At 54.8% G+C, this 15,456-nt stretch overlaps 1 protein-coding gene across 1 annotated transcript in view; it reads right to left on the reverse strand.

Moving 5' to 3' along the window:
- The window catches only part of KSR1 (kinase suppressor of ras 1), a gene marked incomplete at both ends in the record, with an annotated part of 150,116 nt that overhangs the window by 19,685 nt on the left and 114,975 nt on the right, over window positions 1–15,456 (reverse strand). Inside the window, 10 exons of the mRNA XM_080714006.1 lie at window positions 393–489; window positions 2,225–2,604; window positions 4,079–4,127; window positions 4,735–4,789; window positions 7,078–7,119; window positions 9,605–9,773; window positions 10,597–10,703; window positions 10,783–10,844; window positions 11,374–11,457; window positions 14,144–14,204. Coding sequence (XP_080570132.1) covers window positions 393–489; window positions 2,225–2,604; window positions 4,079–4,127; window positions 4,735–4,789; window positions 7,078–7,119; window positions 9,605–9,773; window positions 10,597–10,703; window positions 10,783–10,844; window positions 11,374–11,457; window positions 14,144–14,204 — 1,106 coding nt within the window. The remainder of the gene's footprint in view (window positions 1–392; window positions 490–2,224; window positions 2,605–4,078; window positions 4,128–4,734; window positions 4,790–7,077; window positions 7,120–9,604; window positions 9,774–10,596; window positions 10,704–10,782; window positions 10,845–11,373; window positions 11,458–14,143; window positions 14,205–15,456) is intronic.

A 15,456-nucleotide genomic window follows, 5' to 3' on the forward strand; every position in this document is an offset into this window, starting at 1 on the left:
CTCTGGCTCCTGTTCCCATTATCAATCCTAAAAGACCCACAGCTGTGACAGAGGCTCTCTCCACAGCTGCCTGCATTTTATCTTTGCACCAATCCAAAGAGGGAGGTTATGTTGGGACCCCCATTTTACAGGGGAAGGAGCTGAGGCTCAGAGAGGTCACACAGAAGTCAAACTATTTTCAGGACTTGAAGAGTTCCTCCCAACTAATTTAATTCTTGCACGCTGACCAAGTGAATGGCCCTGGCTCTGAGTGCAGGGGACAGGGACAGAGGGAAGGAGACAGTTCCACCTTGAGGAGCACCAGGCAAAAGAGAGAGCAACCACAGAGCACCCAGAGGCAGTGGGAAGAGGCCAGGGCCGCCAGGCCTGCCCCCCGCAGCCTACCCCTTTACCTTGATGATCTCCTGAGCAATCTGCCTGGTCTTGTTAATGTCCAGAGACGTCTTGGGGTCCCTCACAAACGAGTGCAGCGTCCGCCCCTTGCAGAAGCTGTGGGGGAGGAGGGGCGGGTCAGGGGCCTGGGCTGGGGCCACCTGACCCCGTCCCTGTGGAGCCTGTTTGCATTAACCTGCATATTCCCAACCATGCCTGCCACACACACACACACACACACACACACACACACACACGCCTGCCCGCCCGCCCGACACAAGGGCGGCCCACCTCAGCGGCACCGTGGCAGGCCCACAGCCACCGAAACTCAGATGGGGAAGCGCTGAGGCCGCAGCAAGGCTCTGGGGCTTGCTGTGAAGATTCTTTGTTGTTTTTATGATTTTTAGATCCCAGGGTTTTCGCCTCTTCCACTAAAGGGATGTATGAGGCAAGAGGTGGCGGCGGGGCGGCTGTCAGGGGCATCAGAGCGATTGTAGGAACAACAGCTTCTGTCTCCACTTATGTCGATTCCTAAAACCCAGGGTGAGGAGGGGCCCAGAGAGAACGTGCGGTGTGGCTCGTGCCCCTGCTCCGGGGAGAAACTGCTTCTGCCATCTTAGGGAGGGACTCTTATTTTAAGAAATGTCTCTTGGAGCCGAGACTGTTGGCGGCTCGGAGGCTTTGAGAGCTGGGCGAGGACTGCGCGGCGCTGGCTGAACTCCTTATCTGTGTTACACCCTCAGCATCTCTAAAACGCAGGAAGGTTTTTTCATTAATGAGTATTTTGCTGTTTCGCCACATGTATCTCCTTTCACTGACTGTGTGCGAGAAAGAAGTAATAAAGGATGGATGGATGGATGGATGGATGGACGGATGGACAGCAGCTGGGGGCTGCACAGCCAGGATCTCCAGATACCATGTCCTGCTTTGGGCTGGAATTTTGTCCCCAGAGGGTGAGGACCCTAGAGATCGCAGACTGCTCATGAGTTCTGGGGGTAGTTACTTATCTCTGATAAGTAAGCAAAACAGAGTTTAATTTTTACTTCATTCATTGTAATGGAGAAGGAATAAATAAAATCTCTTGCAGTTACTGTTGTTTTCCTGAAAGCACAGTCCAGGTATATAGGGAACGGCATCAGAGTGTTAATGAGCATTCTCTTGGCTTGACAGGATTCAAGTGCTTTTTAGATTCTTTTTGAAACTTCTATTTATTTTTCAGAATTTCTCATATTGATTTTTCCGATTTTAAGGCAAACCATTTCTTAAATGCCAAGGGCAAAACTGCTCCAGTGTTACAGTCCTGCTGCCCTGGGGTAGGGACGTTCCCGTACACAGAGGGTGAAAGAGAACCGGCGAGCACCTCGCAGTGTGGAAATGGGCCGCGATCACCAAAGTGCCGCAGGGGTGGGCGCGGCTCAGAGGCAGGGCGCTTGCCCCTGGGCTCAGGCCCCATTACCATACTGAATAAACCAATAAGGATCTCAAGCCTACAATCAAGCTAAGAGCAAGCTGTGGACCATTAGTCTTATAAAGAAATGGCTTAAAAGTCCACGAATACATGCAACCTCTTTATTTTAATGGAAGGAACGTTGATGTTTACTGTGTCGACTTTTGGGGAATCATGCCCAGTTGGAGTGGCAGGAGGTTCCCTTTGGACCTTTAATAGAACCTGGGATTTTCTCTATCCTTAAAATGGTGCCATTTTATTTCATTTTTAATGTCAATGGGATTATGTGAGTGGGGAAATTATGTCCCATTTTTTGTTTAACTCTGTGCACATCTATTAAGACGCCCGCACCCTCCCAGGTGGGATTACAAGGGGCCATGCTGGGGAGCTGGGCTTGCTGCTCACCTGGTGATGATGGCCAGGTGGGGCGGGTTCATGCAGGCCCCCATGAAGAGCACCACGTTCTCATGCCGCGTCTGCCGGTAGTTCATCACCTCCTTCTTGAACAGCTTCAGGTGGTCCTGGTTGTGGCCGTCCATCTCTAGCAAGCGGATGGCCACCTCGCCGTGCCAGCGGCCGCGGTGCACCCGGCCCCAGCGGCCCTGCCCGATGGGCTCGCCCAGCTCCACCTGCTCGAAGGGGATGTCCCACTCCTGCAGGTACACGCTGGTCTGGCTGGCCTTGCGGGAGATGGGGCCCCGCCAGGGCCGGCGGGAACTCGGCAAGTCGTCCACCTCGTCCTCGTCGTCTTCCGCCTCCGACTTCCCGGCCTCCGGCTCCTCAGCCTGAAAAGCAAGCAGGAACAAATGGAGAGGGTGGCGGGCAAGGCTCCCCTCCTCCTTTTCCCGGAGCTTGAGGCAGGGGGAGGACAGCGGGTTCTGGGTGCAGCTCTGTGCACAGTGGCGGGTCACTCAGCATCACCAGACCTCAGCGTCTTCATCCGCCAAGTGTGGCTGCCAGCTGGCGTGGCCTGAGGCCCTTCACCTGCTCACGCCAAGATCTACCCCTAAGCCACATCCACCATTTAGGGAAGAGCGCTGACATCCAGGCATGATGAGTCCAACTGTTTTCTTTTTAAAGCATGGACTTTTTTTATTTTTGGTGGCACTGGGAATTGAACCCAGGGGTACTCAACCTCCAATATATACACCCAGCCTTTTTTCCTTTTTGTAGGTTTTTTTTTTGTTTTGTTGTTTTGTCTTTTTTGTGGTACTGGGAATGAAACCCAGGGGGATTCTACCTCCAAGATACACCCTCAGCCCTATTTTTTTATTCTTTATTTTGAAACAGGGTCTCACTGAGTTGCAAGAAGCCTCACTAAGTAGCTGAAGTTGTCTGCAAACAAACTGCAATCCTCCTGTCTCCGCCTCCTGAATGCTGGGATTACAAGTGTGTGTCACTACACCCGGCTTCTATTCTATTTATTTATTTATTTATTTATTTATTTATTGTGGTACTGGGGTTCCTGGAAACCCTTGTACCTCGGGCTACACTCCCAGGCCTATTTTATACTTTTTTATTTTTGGAAACAGGGTGTCTTAAGCCAGCGCGGCTGGCTTCGAACCTGCGCGATCCTCTTGTCTCTGCCTCCCAAGCGCAGGGATTACAAGTGTGCGCCACCACGCCCGGCCTTCTACTCTTTATTTTGAAACAGGGTCTCAATGAGTTGCAAGAGGCCTCACTAAGTAGCTGAAGCTGTCCTCAAACCATGATCCTCTGTCTCAACCTCCCAAATTCTGGGATTACAAGTGTGTGCCACCATGCCCGGCAGTTTTTGTTTTTGAAACAGGGTCTTGCCAGGCTGCTGAGGCTGGTCCTGAACCTGTGATCCTCCTGTCTGAACCTCCCAAGTACTGGGATCACAGGCATGTGCCACCAGGCCCAGGTAGACTTCTTGGCTCTTCCCTGGGTAAGACCGACATTCTCTAAAGCACCCCCACTACTCTGGAGGAATCCGGGGTCAGGTTTTGCTTTTGTCCACGCTCTCCATGGTCTTGACCTTGGCTATAATCAGAATCAGCCAGCGAGTGCTGAGAGCCCACGGACTCACTGACTTCACTGCCCAGGCTGGGCCCGGGCTCTGAGCTGGGAGTGGGGTCCATGAGACTTGGGAGCTTTTCCCAGTTGGCCCCAGCGGCGGCGGAGAAGGAAGCGGGGTGCACTCTGCCTGCTGCTGTGTCTGCGGGAGCCGCTGTGCTGCGGAGGGCTCAGCCTCCACGTTCCCAGAGGGGCGGGGGCGGCAGGTTCACCCTCACTCACCTCCGCTTCGTGGACCTCTGACGTGTCTGCTTTGGGCGGCTCATCAGGTCTAAGAGTAAAACAGGTTCTGTGAGAGCCGGTACCAGGGAGGGGGCTCCCCAGTGAGACTAAGACCAGAGCCCACCAGGACTCTGCTCGTCTGCAGGTGAGGTGGCGTGGATGCTGTGCCCACAGGCAGGTGGAGGACCAGGCTGTCCCTTCTCAGGCAGCCCTGCCTTTGAGGACCGGCTATCACTTCTCTGCTGTATGACCTTACGTAATACAACCTCTCTGAGCCAGCTGCACATTCAGGATGCCACCTACCCCATTACATCCCTCAGGGCTGAGGACTATGGAGAGGACTGCAGTCAGATGCTCAGCACAGCCTGACTCGGGGGCAGGGCTCCCCAGACGGGAGCTGCTTTCAGCAGGTTTCTGACTCTGGGTGCCCTTGGTCCACCCTCCTGGGTCGCTAGCCTGCTCCAGTGTTAGCTGCCCACTACGCCCATAAAAGGCAGATGAACCCTCCTGGCTGAGCTCTCTGGTGAGCTGGCCCAAGGAGCTCTCCCTTGGGCTGGTCCCAGAAGGGATGCATGGAGTGGAGGCCAGGGAAACAAGAGTAGGCTGGGGTGGGAGCTGGGGCTCAGCCAAGGGGGACTCGGCCCAGGGATCCATACCGGGTACTGTCAGCTGCGTCGGGGAGCGGGGGTGCCTGTGGAAAGGCCGAAATGTCTGGAGGAAACAAAAGACAAACACGGGTATGAGACTCCTTCCCCATGCCCCTGACACCGGCCAGAAGCCCAGTACGCCAGGGAAGCCACCAGTCCTCAAGGCTGCCCTGTCTTCCAGGCCACCTGACGTGAACTTAGCCTCAATAGCGCTTGGTTTTGTCCACAGAGCCTTGTGCCAGGGAGAAGCATCAGGTGGGCGAGGAACGTGAAATGACCGCTGCCCTGTGGCCAAACTGCTCTTTATGGGCAAGTAGAAAGGTGAACCGAGCGTCACTAGTGGGCAGGGCCAGAGGCAGCTTTGTCGCAGGCCTCCTGGGGGTGGCAGGGCCATGCGCCACAGCTCTCACAAGTGGGACGCCCCTTGAACTCCTAGGCTCGGGCTCCGTAGGGACACCTGGGGCCTGGTACAGCTGCTGGGAGTGTCCAGGGCCCAGGCCCCCTCGGCTTCCAGGACTGGCTCACCAGCATTGGGGGCCCTCGGGAAGAGGAGGAAATTCACAGCCACACATCAGGGGCCCCATGCTGGGTAGCTCATGTGGTCCCTGGACCCGGGGCATTTCCGGTTGTAGCACCAGAACAGATGGCCGTCACAGTGTGGAATCAAAGTGCTACTGGTTGGGCGTCTTGTTTGAATGGCAGTGGCTCCAGCCATCTGCTGTCAGCAGTCCCTCCCTGCTCAATCTCCTTGGACCTTGCTCTCGGGCTTTCTCCAAGCCCATCTCTGAAGGTCCAGGCATTAGCAACTTCTCTGGGCTTTTGTGGACTCAGGGAATCTAAAAGAAGCTACAGGCCTTCTTATCAAGGGGCAAAGCACAAGGTGCCTGCATCAGGTGCAGTGTAGGGGACCCCAGATCCTAGGGGCCTCTGCTGAGGCCTTCCTAGGCATCGCCACATGACGTCCACAGGCTGCCAGGGCAGCCTGGAGATTCCACCCAACACTGCCTGGATGTTTCACATAAGACAAATACATGCCCAGGGCTGCGGGAGCCAGAGATGTGGAGAGGACAGATACCCCAGGAAGGAGGGTGAAATGACTCTGAGGCCTCATGATTTTCCCCTAAAAGAGCATGTTGTGCATGCAGCTCTAAAATGTGTCCCTGCTGGCTTTAACAGATAGTTCCTGCCCCCGCCCCCACCATATGTTCAGGGCAAAAGGGACCTTTGTGGAAGGACAATGGCTTTCCAATCTGGGAGGCATTCTTCTATACATGTCCTAGAGCTAGCAGCCTGGGTGGCTGGGGGGGCGGGGGGTGTCAGAGCAAAATCAGATGAAAACCACAGAGGCAGCCTGCTGGGGGCAGATCCCAGCCCCCATCCGCTGACGGCCTGCACATGCCTGAGCAGAGCCATGGGGATGAGGCCTTGTGAGTACTCCAAGACTCCTCATGGAGCGAACATGGGGAAAAGAAAAGCCCGAAATAACCCAGACCCTCTTCTTTAACCCAGAGAAAAAACAATTCGCTACAGTCTTTGTCTAAAACACACAGGTCCATCATGCTTGTTTCCTTCAGCCTGAGAAAAGTGCACTGACCTGATAAACTCCTGAGGGGTGGGGATACGGCCAAATGCAGAGGCATGCTAAGCAATTTTTTTTTTTTTTTCTGTACCAGGGGACAGAACCCAGAGGCATTCTACCTCAGAGCTACACCCCCAGCCCTATTTTTTAGTCTTTATTATTTTTGAAACAGGGTCTCACTGAGTTGTGAAGGGCCTTGCTAAATAGCTGAGGCTGTCCTCCAACAGTGATCCTCCAGTCCTCGCCTCCTGAATGCTGGGACTACAAGCATGCCCCACCAAGTTCCACCAGAGCAAATTTTGTGGACAGAATCAACCGGTTGTCTATTGGAAGGTTTTTTCCCCCTTTCAACTTTGGAAGCAGTTCCAATGATGGCCAGCAGGTGGCACTGTGTGGCAAGGCTCGGAAAGGCCTAACCCAGTGAATAGAGGGACTACAGACCCTCCCTAATTGTTTTCCCCTTCTGAAAGACAAAGCTGTGGCTTCCGGGGTCAATATGTAGGGAAGGACAGAGTGACAGATGTTCATGAGGCATCAGCAAAAAGCCATCTCCCCCCACCGCAAGCCTGGGCTCCAGTCCTGCTCGGTCAGCTCCAGGCAGAGGGGCCTCTGCTGGACATGTGCCAGGGTCCTCCCAGCAAGGCACTGCCCATCTCAGGGGCCCACCTCTGGGACGCTCGCCCTGCCCCTGGCCCAGCCACGAGGACTCAAGCACCCAGGGAGAGGCCACCCAGGTGGGCGGGGGCACGAGTGGGACCATGCTGAGGACTCACCTGGGAAGATAAACTGCTGTCTATGATGAATGAAGGAGGCAGCTTTAAACAGAAGAGGAGGTGAGTCACACACACAGCCGCCATGCGGGAGGAGGAGGGGCGGCCCTGCCCCACCTCTCCATCCCAGGCGGGTAGGTGAGGACAGGCTGAGCCATGCAGGAGGGACACCGCAAGGGCACAGGTGCTGGCGGGACCCAGGCAGGGGCCGGCACCGGGGGCTGGGGTGCGGACCAGCATCAGCGGTCACCTTGCTGCAGAGCCTCGGCCAGAGCTCTGCTTGGGAGGGAAAAGCTCGGGCCCACTCCTGTTCTAGAAAACGCATGTGAGCCCAGGAGGGCGGAATACAATGGGGGAAATGGTGATTCTGAACATTTCTTTAATAGTGTCACATGCAGAAGAATGGCCTTCTCTGTATTTGCCTACCTTGGAGGGTCTCAACCCCCCCTCACTGACAAAAATATTTTTTTCTTTTGTGGTACTGAGGATTGAGCCCGGGGCATTCTACCTCCGAGCTACATCCCCTGCAGCCCTATTTTTTACTCTTTATTTTGAAAAAAGGTCTCACTAAGTTGCTGAGAGCCCCACTAAGTAGCTGAGGCTGGCTCTGAACCTGTGATCCTCCTGTCTCAGCCTCCCAAGTACTGGGATTACAAGTGTATGCCATGATGCCTGGCCAAAAATCTCTCTTAAGGGACATACTGGGATTCTAAAATTGACCTAGAATGACGGTTTTACTATTTTGTGTTTTTGAAACAGGGTCTCTCTATGTCATCCTGGCTGGCCCAAAGTGATCCTCCTGCCTCAGCCTCCCTGAGTCACTGGGACCACAGGTGTGTGCCCCGCGTCCCCTCTGACACAGGGTATTCTAACCTCAATTCCACCACTTGTGAGGCCCTGGGACCCTGGGCCTGGCTGAACCTCTCCTGAGTCACCCACTAAGACCAACTGCAGTCTCCAGCACCACACACAGCAGGTAGACAGCAGGAGGCCAAGTTCCTTCCCAGACTAACCACTGGTACGCCCAGTCCCAGAGGGGTTGGCCCAGTGGTCCAATTCCATCCTGGGGAGACTGAAGCCTCTGGGGAGGGCACAGTGAGGGCCGGGCCTCCTCAGGGGTCATCAGCCAAAGAGAACTGGGTTTGGCTGATAACACAAAAAGGGACCCCCTCTCCCCCCGTGGCTGTTATTTTTCAAACAGACACTTCTTTTTAGAAAAACCAAAAATAGGTGCTTTAAGAAAAGGACGATTTCAGAAAATAATGACTGAGAGAAGGAAGGGGCTAGGAGGAGGTTCCTCAGATGGGCCAGGCTGGCTCACAGGGAGGGTGGCTGTGCTGGGACGTGAGGACATCAGGAGCTCTCCAGCCACATGTGTATTAAGGCAAAGAAACAAGCAAACGAGAAAGAGTCCCACAAAACCTGTCTCTCGCCACCTGAGAGGTGCTGGGGCCCTGGGAGATGGGCCCAGAGAGGCTGCTGGCTGCGTGCGCCCCAGCAGGTCTGGGGAAAGCTGCACCTCTGTCCCGGGGCCTGGAGCTCCGGGGGCTGGTGATGGAAGCCTGACTGCACCCAAGGGTGGGAGAGGGCAGGGCGCCTGTGGAGCGGCCTACAGCACCCAGGGGTGTCACAGCCGTCCCTCCTCCCTAGGGGACTGTGAACTGAAGTAACCTAGGGCTGGGGCCGACCACAAGGCGCTGCGGGCAGGTCATGGCAGTAGCTCCGTTCCGACATGGGCGAGTGGGTGGCTGAGGGCAGGGAGGCCGGGTCAGCTCTGGCACAGGTCTGGCCCGCCAGCAGGACTCGGTGCCCGCCTCTGCACAACGGGCACCACCACGTCTCACCTCACACGGCTCCTGGTGTCACGCAGGAGATGAGGAGTCTCCTTGGTAGCTGGCCCCAGTAACAGAGGCATAGGCGACAGGCCCTGATGCCCTGTCGCAGGCCGTCTGGCATGAGCTGCCTGAATGCCAACGGGAGCCAGGAGCCAGCCCGAGTGACCAGCGATGCTCTGTGGCGGCCACCCTAAGCATGGGGATGAGCCAGGAAGCCAGGCAGTGTCAAGACGAACTTGGGTTTGGTCTTGGCTTTTTTTTTTTTTCTTTTTCTTTTTCATACTAGGATTGAACCCAGGGATTTTTCTACCTCTGGGCTACACCCCCACCCCCTTATTTTTTTTATTTTTGAGACAGGGTCTCTCCAAGTTGCTGAGGCTGGCCTCAAACCTGTGATCCTCCCGTCAGCCTCCCAGGTGCTGGGATCACAGAAATGCACCATTATGCCCAGCTTGGTCTTGGCTCTTACGAACTGTTATAACTAGAGGCCAGCTACTTCTTTCTGAACCTCAGTGTCCCATCCGTAAGATGGCGTGACAGCAGCGCTCATCTCTGAGCTACCGCCCTCGAGGCCCTGGGCAAATGCTACAGAAACACAGCCCTCAGAGGTGGCGGTGTCTGACCTTGAGCCTGCCTGCTGTATGACCACATCCTGAGAACCTGGGTAAACCTGGAAAAAGCCAGAAGTGTGGTACCTGGGAAGTTGAACCTGCTGTCCCGCTGGCCGGGTGAGGGGTTGGGGGGCGTGGTGGCGCTGGGGGGGTTGGACGATGTCGGGAAGGGTGCCGGCGAGGAAGGCGTGGAGGACGTCGTGGAGGACGGGTTGCTGCTGGAGTCCAGGTGGTTCATGGCTGGAGGATGCTCCTGCAAGACCACAGACACTGCCCTGCCCAGCCGCCTCCACCCGCCAGGACCCCTCCCCATCTGAGCAGGAGGTGGTCAGCTGGAGGCCCTGCTGCCAGCTCAGGAAAGGAGATGTATAGACCCTCTGCCCCCAGGAAGCTCCCACTCATCGTTCCTCTAGAAGCTCGAACATCCTTTCCTCCCAGGGGCCCTTCCTGGACCTGGGCTGGAGCCGTGCTCCTCTCTCAATCCTCCCGTGGCTCCCAGCAGTTCACCAGGGCACCATCACTGCAGTTTGTCAACTGCAAGCGTCCTCAGGTAGTTTGCTGATGAAAGTCTCTCCGCTCCGCTCCAGTGTCTATCTGGCTCTGAGCAGGGCACACGGTAGGTTTTTTTTTTTTTTTTTTTTTTTTTTTGGTGGTGGTGGTGGCACTGGGGATCAAACCCAAGGGCATTGTACCTCTGAGCTCCACCCCTAGCCCTATGCTATTTTTATTTTGAAACGGTCTCACTAAGTTGCTGAGGCTGGCTGTGAACCTGTGATTCTCGTCTCAGCCTCCCAAGAACCAGGATTACAGGTGCGTGCCACCAGCCTGGATGCACACACCCTTTGTAACTATTGAGAGTCAACTGAAACACCTTGGCAAGTCCCTGGAACACAGCAAGTGCTCAGGAAAAGCGGCTCAAGGAAGAAGGGCTGGGAGCAGAGCTGTAGAGCCTGCCACGGCTAAGAGGATCCCTGAGGGCACATCCAGGACCTCCCCAGGAATGCCACTAGGGATACACAGAGAGGCACCCCAGGGTGGGGCGGCCCTGAGGCAGGGCAGGGCGGCTGCCCGCATACCTTCTTTGTCAGCGCCTTGGGGAGGGTTCCAAAATGGGGCTCAGCAGCTCTGTCCACCGGGTTGTTGATGTCTGAGGGGACGGATTCTGTCCTCCGGAGCCTTGTTACTGGTTGGAAAGGGAGACCCATTAGTGGGGAGAGAACCGGTGGTTCTGCGGGCTGCAGAGGGCAGGGCGGAGCACTCACGTGGAAGGAAGGATATTCTGCAGGCAGGGGCCTCTTTCGTACACTTGTTGTGACACTTCAACCTGGAGGAGGAACAGAGTCAGTGCGGCGCACAGGGCCCTGCGTTCACAGTCACTTTCAGTGGTTCACCGATTGTGCCTTTCTAAACAAAGAGGCCTTCACACCGCTTTTTTTTAACTTGTCACAATGCTTTGAGAAAATAAATGTGGGTTCGTATAGAATCTTCCTTCTCCCCCTTTATAAGCCAGCTCTGTTTTTCCCATTGCCCCTTAGGAGCCAAAGCCTAACGCTCATCTTCAGAACTCCGCACCGTTTCCAGAATGGTCCTCACTTTCCTCCCAGCCTTTGAATTCTTTCTCTTCTGGTCTACTTGATAAGCTTCTATTCATCCTACAAAGCCCACCTCAAATAGTCCCTTCTCGCGAGAGTGTCTCACTTAATCTCCCCTCTGGAGGCCTGATCAGCCTAGTGTGCAAACGAGCTTATGAGTGGCAGTTCAGAGGACCTCCTTGAGCTCTGACCTGGCTGGAGGCCGACAGCCAAGGCCCAGGCTGGCTGCTAAACCACGAGTGCCCGCTCCCCGCCCGTCACCTGCAGTGCTTGCACTTCACTCCGAACATCATGCTCTTCTGGCACACGTGACAGACCTGCGACAGCCAGGACTTGGTGGAGAACCTGCGGGGGGTGGACACACGCATGGAGAGCGGGGCTGGCCACAGAGGGCTCCAGGACTCGGCTGTCCCCAGGACCCCGAGAACTCTCTCCTGGGGCTACTGCTTCCCCCAGATACCTTGATTTTTTTCAGACACAAAGTTAACACTGTCCATTCCTGAAGTTGGTGTGCTCACTGGTACCAAATTTGGCAACAACAAACACAATCACCAATGCGCATGCCCTTTGGCCCAGTGACTCCACTGCTAGGAATTTACCTAACGGATGCTCCCTTGGGTGTCAAATGATGTACAGATAAGGCACCTCCGTGGCACACACAGAAAACAGGAAGGCTGGAAGAGCCTAGGTGCCCAGACCAAAGAACAGTCCATCCACACAGAGAATATGTGCAGCCAGAAAGTAAAGTTAGGAAGCTCTTTTCCACGTGCAAATGTGGGGTGATCTTCAAACCACATAGTCAAGTGATAAAGAGAGGCTACAATTTGATACAATGCCAGTTATATAAAGTCCCAGCACAGGAAAAACCAATGTATGAGGACAGATACGAGGAGTGTTTGCTGGGTGGTGACATCATTAACTGGGAAGAACCAAGAGAACTTTCTGGTGTGCTGGAAAGTTCTACATCTGTAGCTGCATTGTGTACAAAGAGGTGTCGAGGTGTGTGTGTGTGTGTGTGTGTGTGTGTGTGTGTGTGCGCGCGCGCACGCACGCGCATTTTGCTCTATGAATGATGTAATTTTAAAAAGAAAAAAAAAAGTAGCTGGCCTCGGTGATACATGCCTGCAATCTCAGTACTTAGGAGGCTGAAACAGGAGGCTTGCAAGTTCAAGGACAGCCTCAGCAAATTAGTGAAACCTGTTTCAAAACAAAAAAATAAAATAGGACTGAGGTGTAGCTCAGAGGTAGAAGGCCCCTGGGTGCAATCCCTAGTACCAAAAGCAAAAGCGAAAAAGTATAAAACACTGTGAATAAAATAGCAGTATTTGTGTGGGGGAAAAAAGAACCAAAGAGCATAAGAACATATTCAATTGTATAAAACTTCTAGAAGGTTATATAAGAAACTGAAGAACCAAGAGGAGTGAGAGGATGTTCTACCTTTTTAACCTTTTACATTTTGAACATATTTTTATTTATTTTTATTTTTTTGTGGTACTGGGGATGGAACCCAGGGGCTTTCTACCTCTGGGCTATACTCCCAGACCTATTTTATACTTTATTTGGAAACAGGGTCTCATTAAGTTGCTGAGAGCCTCACTAAGTAGCTGAGGCTGGCTTTGAACCTGTGTGATCCTCCTGTCTCAGCCTCCCAAGCGCTGGGATTACAAGTGTGCGCCACCACGCCCGGCTTGAATATATGTTAAACTATTAAATTTTGAATGCATTTCCAGCTCAAAACCCAAAAACTATAAAACTAAGGATAGATCAGAAGACAGGATGCAGTCTGAAAAGATGGAGTCCTCTAGAGAACACAGGCTGGTCCACGGAGTGGAAAGGCACACAAGCAGACAGAGCTGGGGTTTTTTGGAGGAATCAACTTTCTTTTTTTTTTTTTTTTTTTTTTTTTTTTGTGGTACTGGGGTTCCTGGAAGCCCTTCTGCCTCCAGGCTATACTCCCAGACCTATTTTTTATATTGTTTTAAATTTGGAAACAGGGTCTCTTAAGCCAGCACGGCTGGCTTCGAACCTGTGCGATCCTCCTGTCTCCGCCTCCCAAGAGCAGGGATTACAAGCGTGCGCCACCACGCCCGGCCTCAACTTTCTTTTAAAAAGCATCATATATCATAGTAATGACAGAAGGAATACAAACAATATTTGTAGTGCGGTTCATCCACGAACATCAGTTCACTTATCATTACGACTGCCCCCAAAAGTCAGGCTGGTCCAGACCTTATTGTCTATAGGAGCCCTGGGCCTCCTCCCTGAGCCTCTGCTACAGGATCCCAGCTCCAACAAGGTTCCAAGCAGAGGTGGCCCTGGGCTCAAGCTGTCTCACCAGCAGTGTGACCTCAGGCACGCTGCTCACCCTCGGAAACGGGGCTACTCGGGGTGAGAGGACCAGGCTAACCTCGGCACAGGCTGACAGTCGCTCAGCTCTCCCATGGAATGACAGGCCAAGGCAAGTCCCAGCACCCCAGCCGGCAGTCCCTACAGGTCAGCTGCACAGACATCCCCAGGTGCCACCCTGCAGGCCGCCCAGGTCTCACAAGCACCAAGGCCAAGACCTCTGGCCAGCTGGCACCAGGGGCCACATCGGCCCTTTTCTACGTGCATGAGGATCAGGTGCTCAAAGACAGCCAGCCAGATCGCCACGCAGAGAGTGTTGGGGGTAGAACCCGGGGATGTTTATTTTTTTTACAGGCTCCACAAATCTTTGAAAGTGTGGCCAGTTTTACGACCTGCATGACACCACAGTGGGTGTGGAGGACACTCTTGGCCCCTCCTCCCCATGAATGGGCCCCTGGTTCTCCTGGGACCTATGTCCTGGGAAGGGAAGAGAGTGCAGGATCTCAGCAGAATGAGGAAAAGATACAAGGAGGGGCAGGTGTGGGACCACGAAGTCCATATGGTGCTCACGACAAGCTGGAGGTGGGCAGCAGGCCAGGGCCAAAGAGCCCTGTGTAACACGGCCAGGACCGGGCTCCCGACCTCGGTGCCAGCCCAGCTCCGTGCCCTACCTGCCCAGACCCACCTGTGTGTCACTGAGAGACCGATGTCCCTTCGTACCATCTGTGGGGATCCGTGCGGGAGATCTGCGGGGGAGAAAGGCCAGGTTGGGCAAGCCGAGGAAGCTCTGCCAGGGACAGCTTATGCCTGTGACCGTCCGGCTCCGCGATCACAGGCCAGATAGGGCACGACTGCATGCACACAAGAATGCTCCCCAAACCAGCCATCTCTCAGGATGGAGACAGGCAAGCCAGACTGTGAGGTGGTGGGCCTGCCTCTGCAGATGCGTGGGCAGCGTCCCTGCGGGCTCTGCTCTGCTGAGCCTTGGGTGGAGGTATGGGGCTAGGTAGCCACACCGTGTGACCCACACCCTCCCAGCCAGTAGCACCCTGAGAACGTTCCTCCCAGAGCCACCTTGCTGGATCCTGGCAGGGACAGCACGGACAGGAGGTGCTTCCACGGCCCAGCCGCACTGGGCCCTGTAGTCTGTGCCTTTGGAGACATCTCAGGTGCCCTCTTTCTCTACTGAGAGAAGAGCCATAGGCTTCGCGCTGCGCCCTCTGCTCGCCTGCTCAGGGACAGGCAGCCCAGTGGTAAGACATGGGAGGCTTGGGCCCGTGCGTCCAACCCAGGTCCCCTGTCAGTGCTTTCTCCTCTCGAGCACATGAATGGCCTTAAGGCCTGTGACCCTCTGGACCAGCTGGCAGAATGCTGTGAACTTGTCCCTGGACGGGGGTCTAGACGTTGATCCAACAGTCAAAGGAACTCGTGACAGGTCCGAACCATGTGGCTATCTGTGTCCCTGAATCAGCAGCCTCCAAGGGCAGCCGCTTACCTCCCCGGCCCAGCCCTGAACACTTGTCCTGAACACAGCTGGTGCTCACTAAGTGCTGGTTCATCTCAGGCCAAGTACATGAATCTACTACGAGGTGAAGGGTGAAGTACTGCCTCCTGCCACTCTGAGGGGATTCTGACTGGACACAAGGCCCTTTGTCATCCTGGGAACTGGAGACCCTGCAGTCAGTCCAACTGCCTGGCACATCTGCCAGGGAGGTGACCCTCCCCACCCTAGTCAGGAGCCACCATCATCAACCCATAGCTCTGGAAGGCGCTGGCTGCCAGCCTGAGGTCTTCAATTGTCTGGCTCTGAACACAACCTGGGATCTGTACCGGGGCCAAGAAGTGAGATGGCATGTGTGCCAGGCACGCAAGCTCCTGACCTGGACGGAAACTGCTCCTAAAGGCCTCGTCACTGTGGTCCCCATGTTGCCACGGCAACTGGAGGATGGGGGCTGGGGCTGTGCTAGGGACAGAGGAGCTGAACACTTCAAGGCCCTG

The sequence above is a fragment of the Muscardinus avellanarius genome, assembly GCF_963383645.1.
Source record: "Muscardinus avellanarius genome assembly, chromosome: 16".
Classification (NCBI taxonomy): domain Eukaryota; kingdom Metazoa; phylum Chordata; class Mammalia; order Rodentia; family Gliridae; genus Muscardinus; species Muscardinus avellanarius.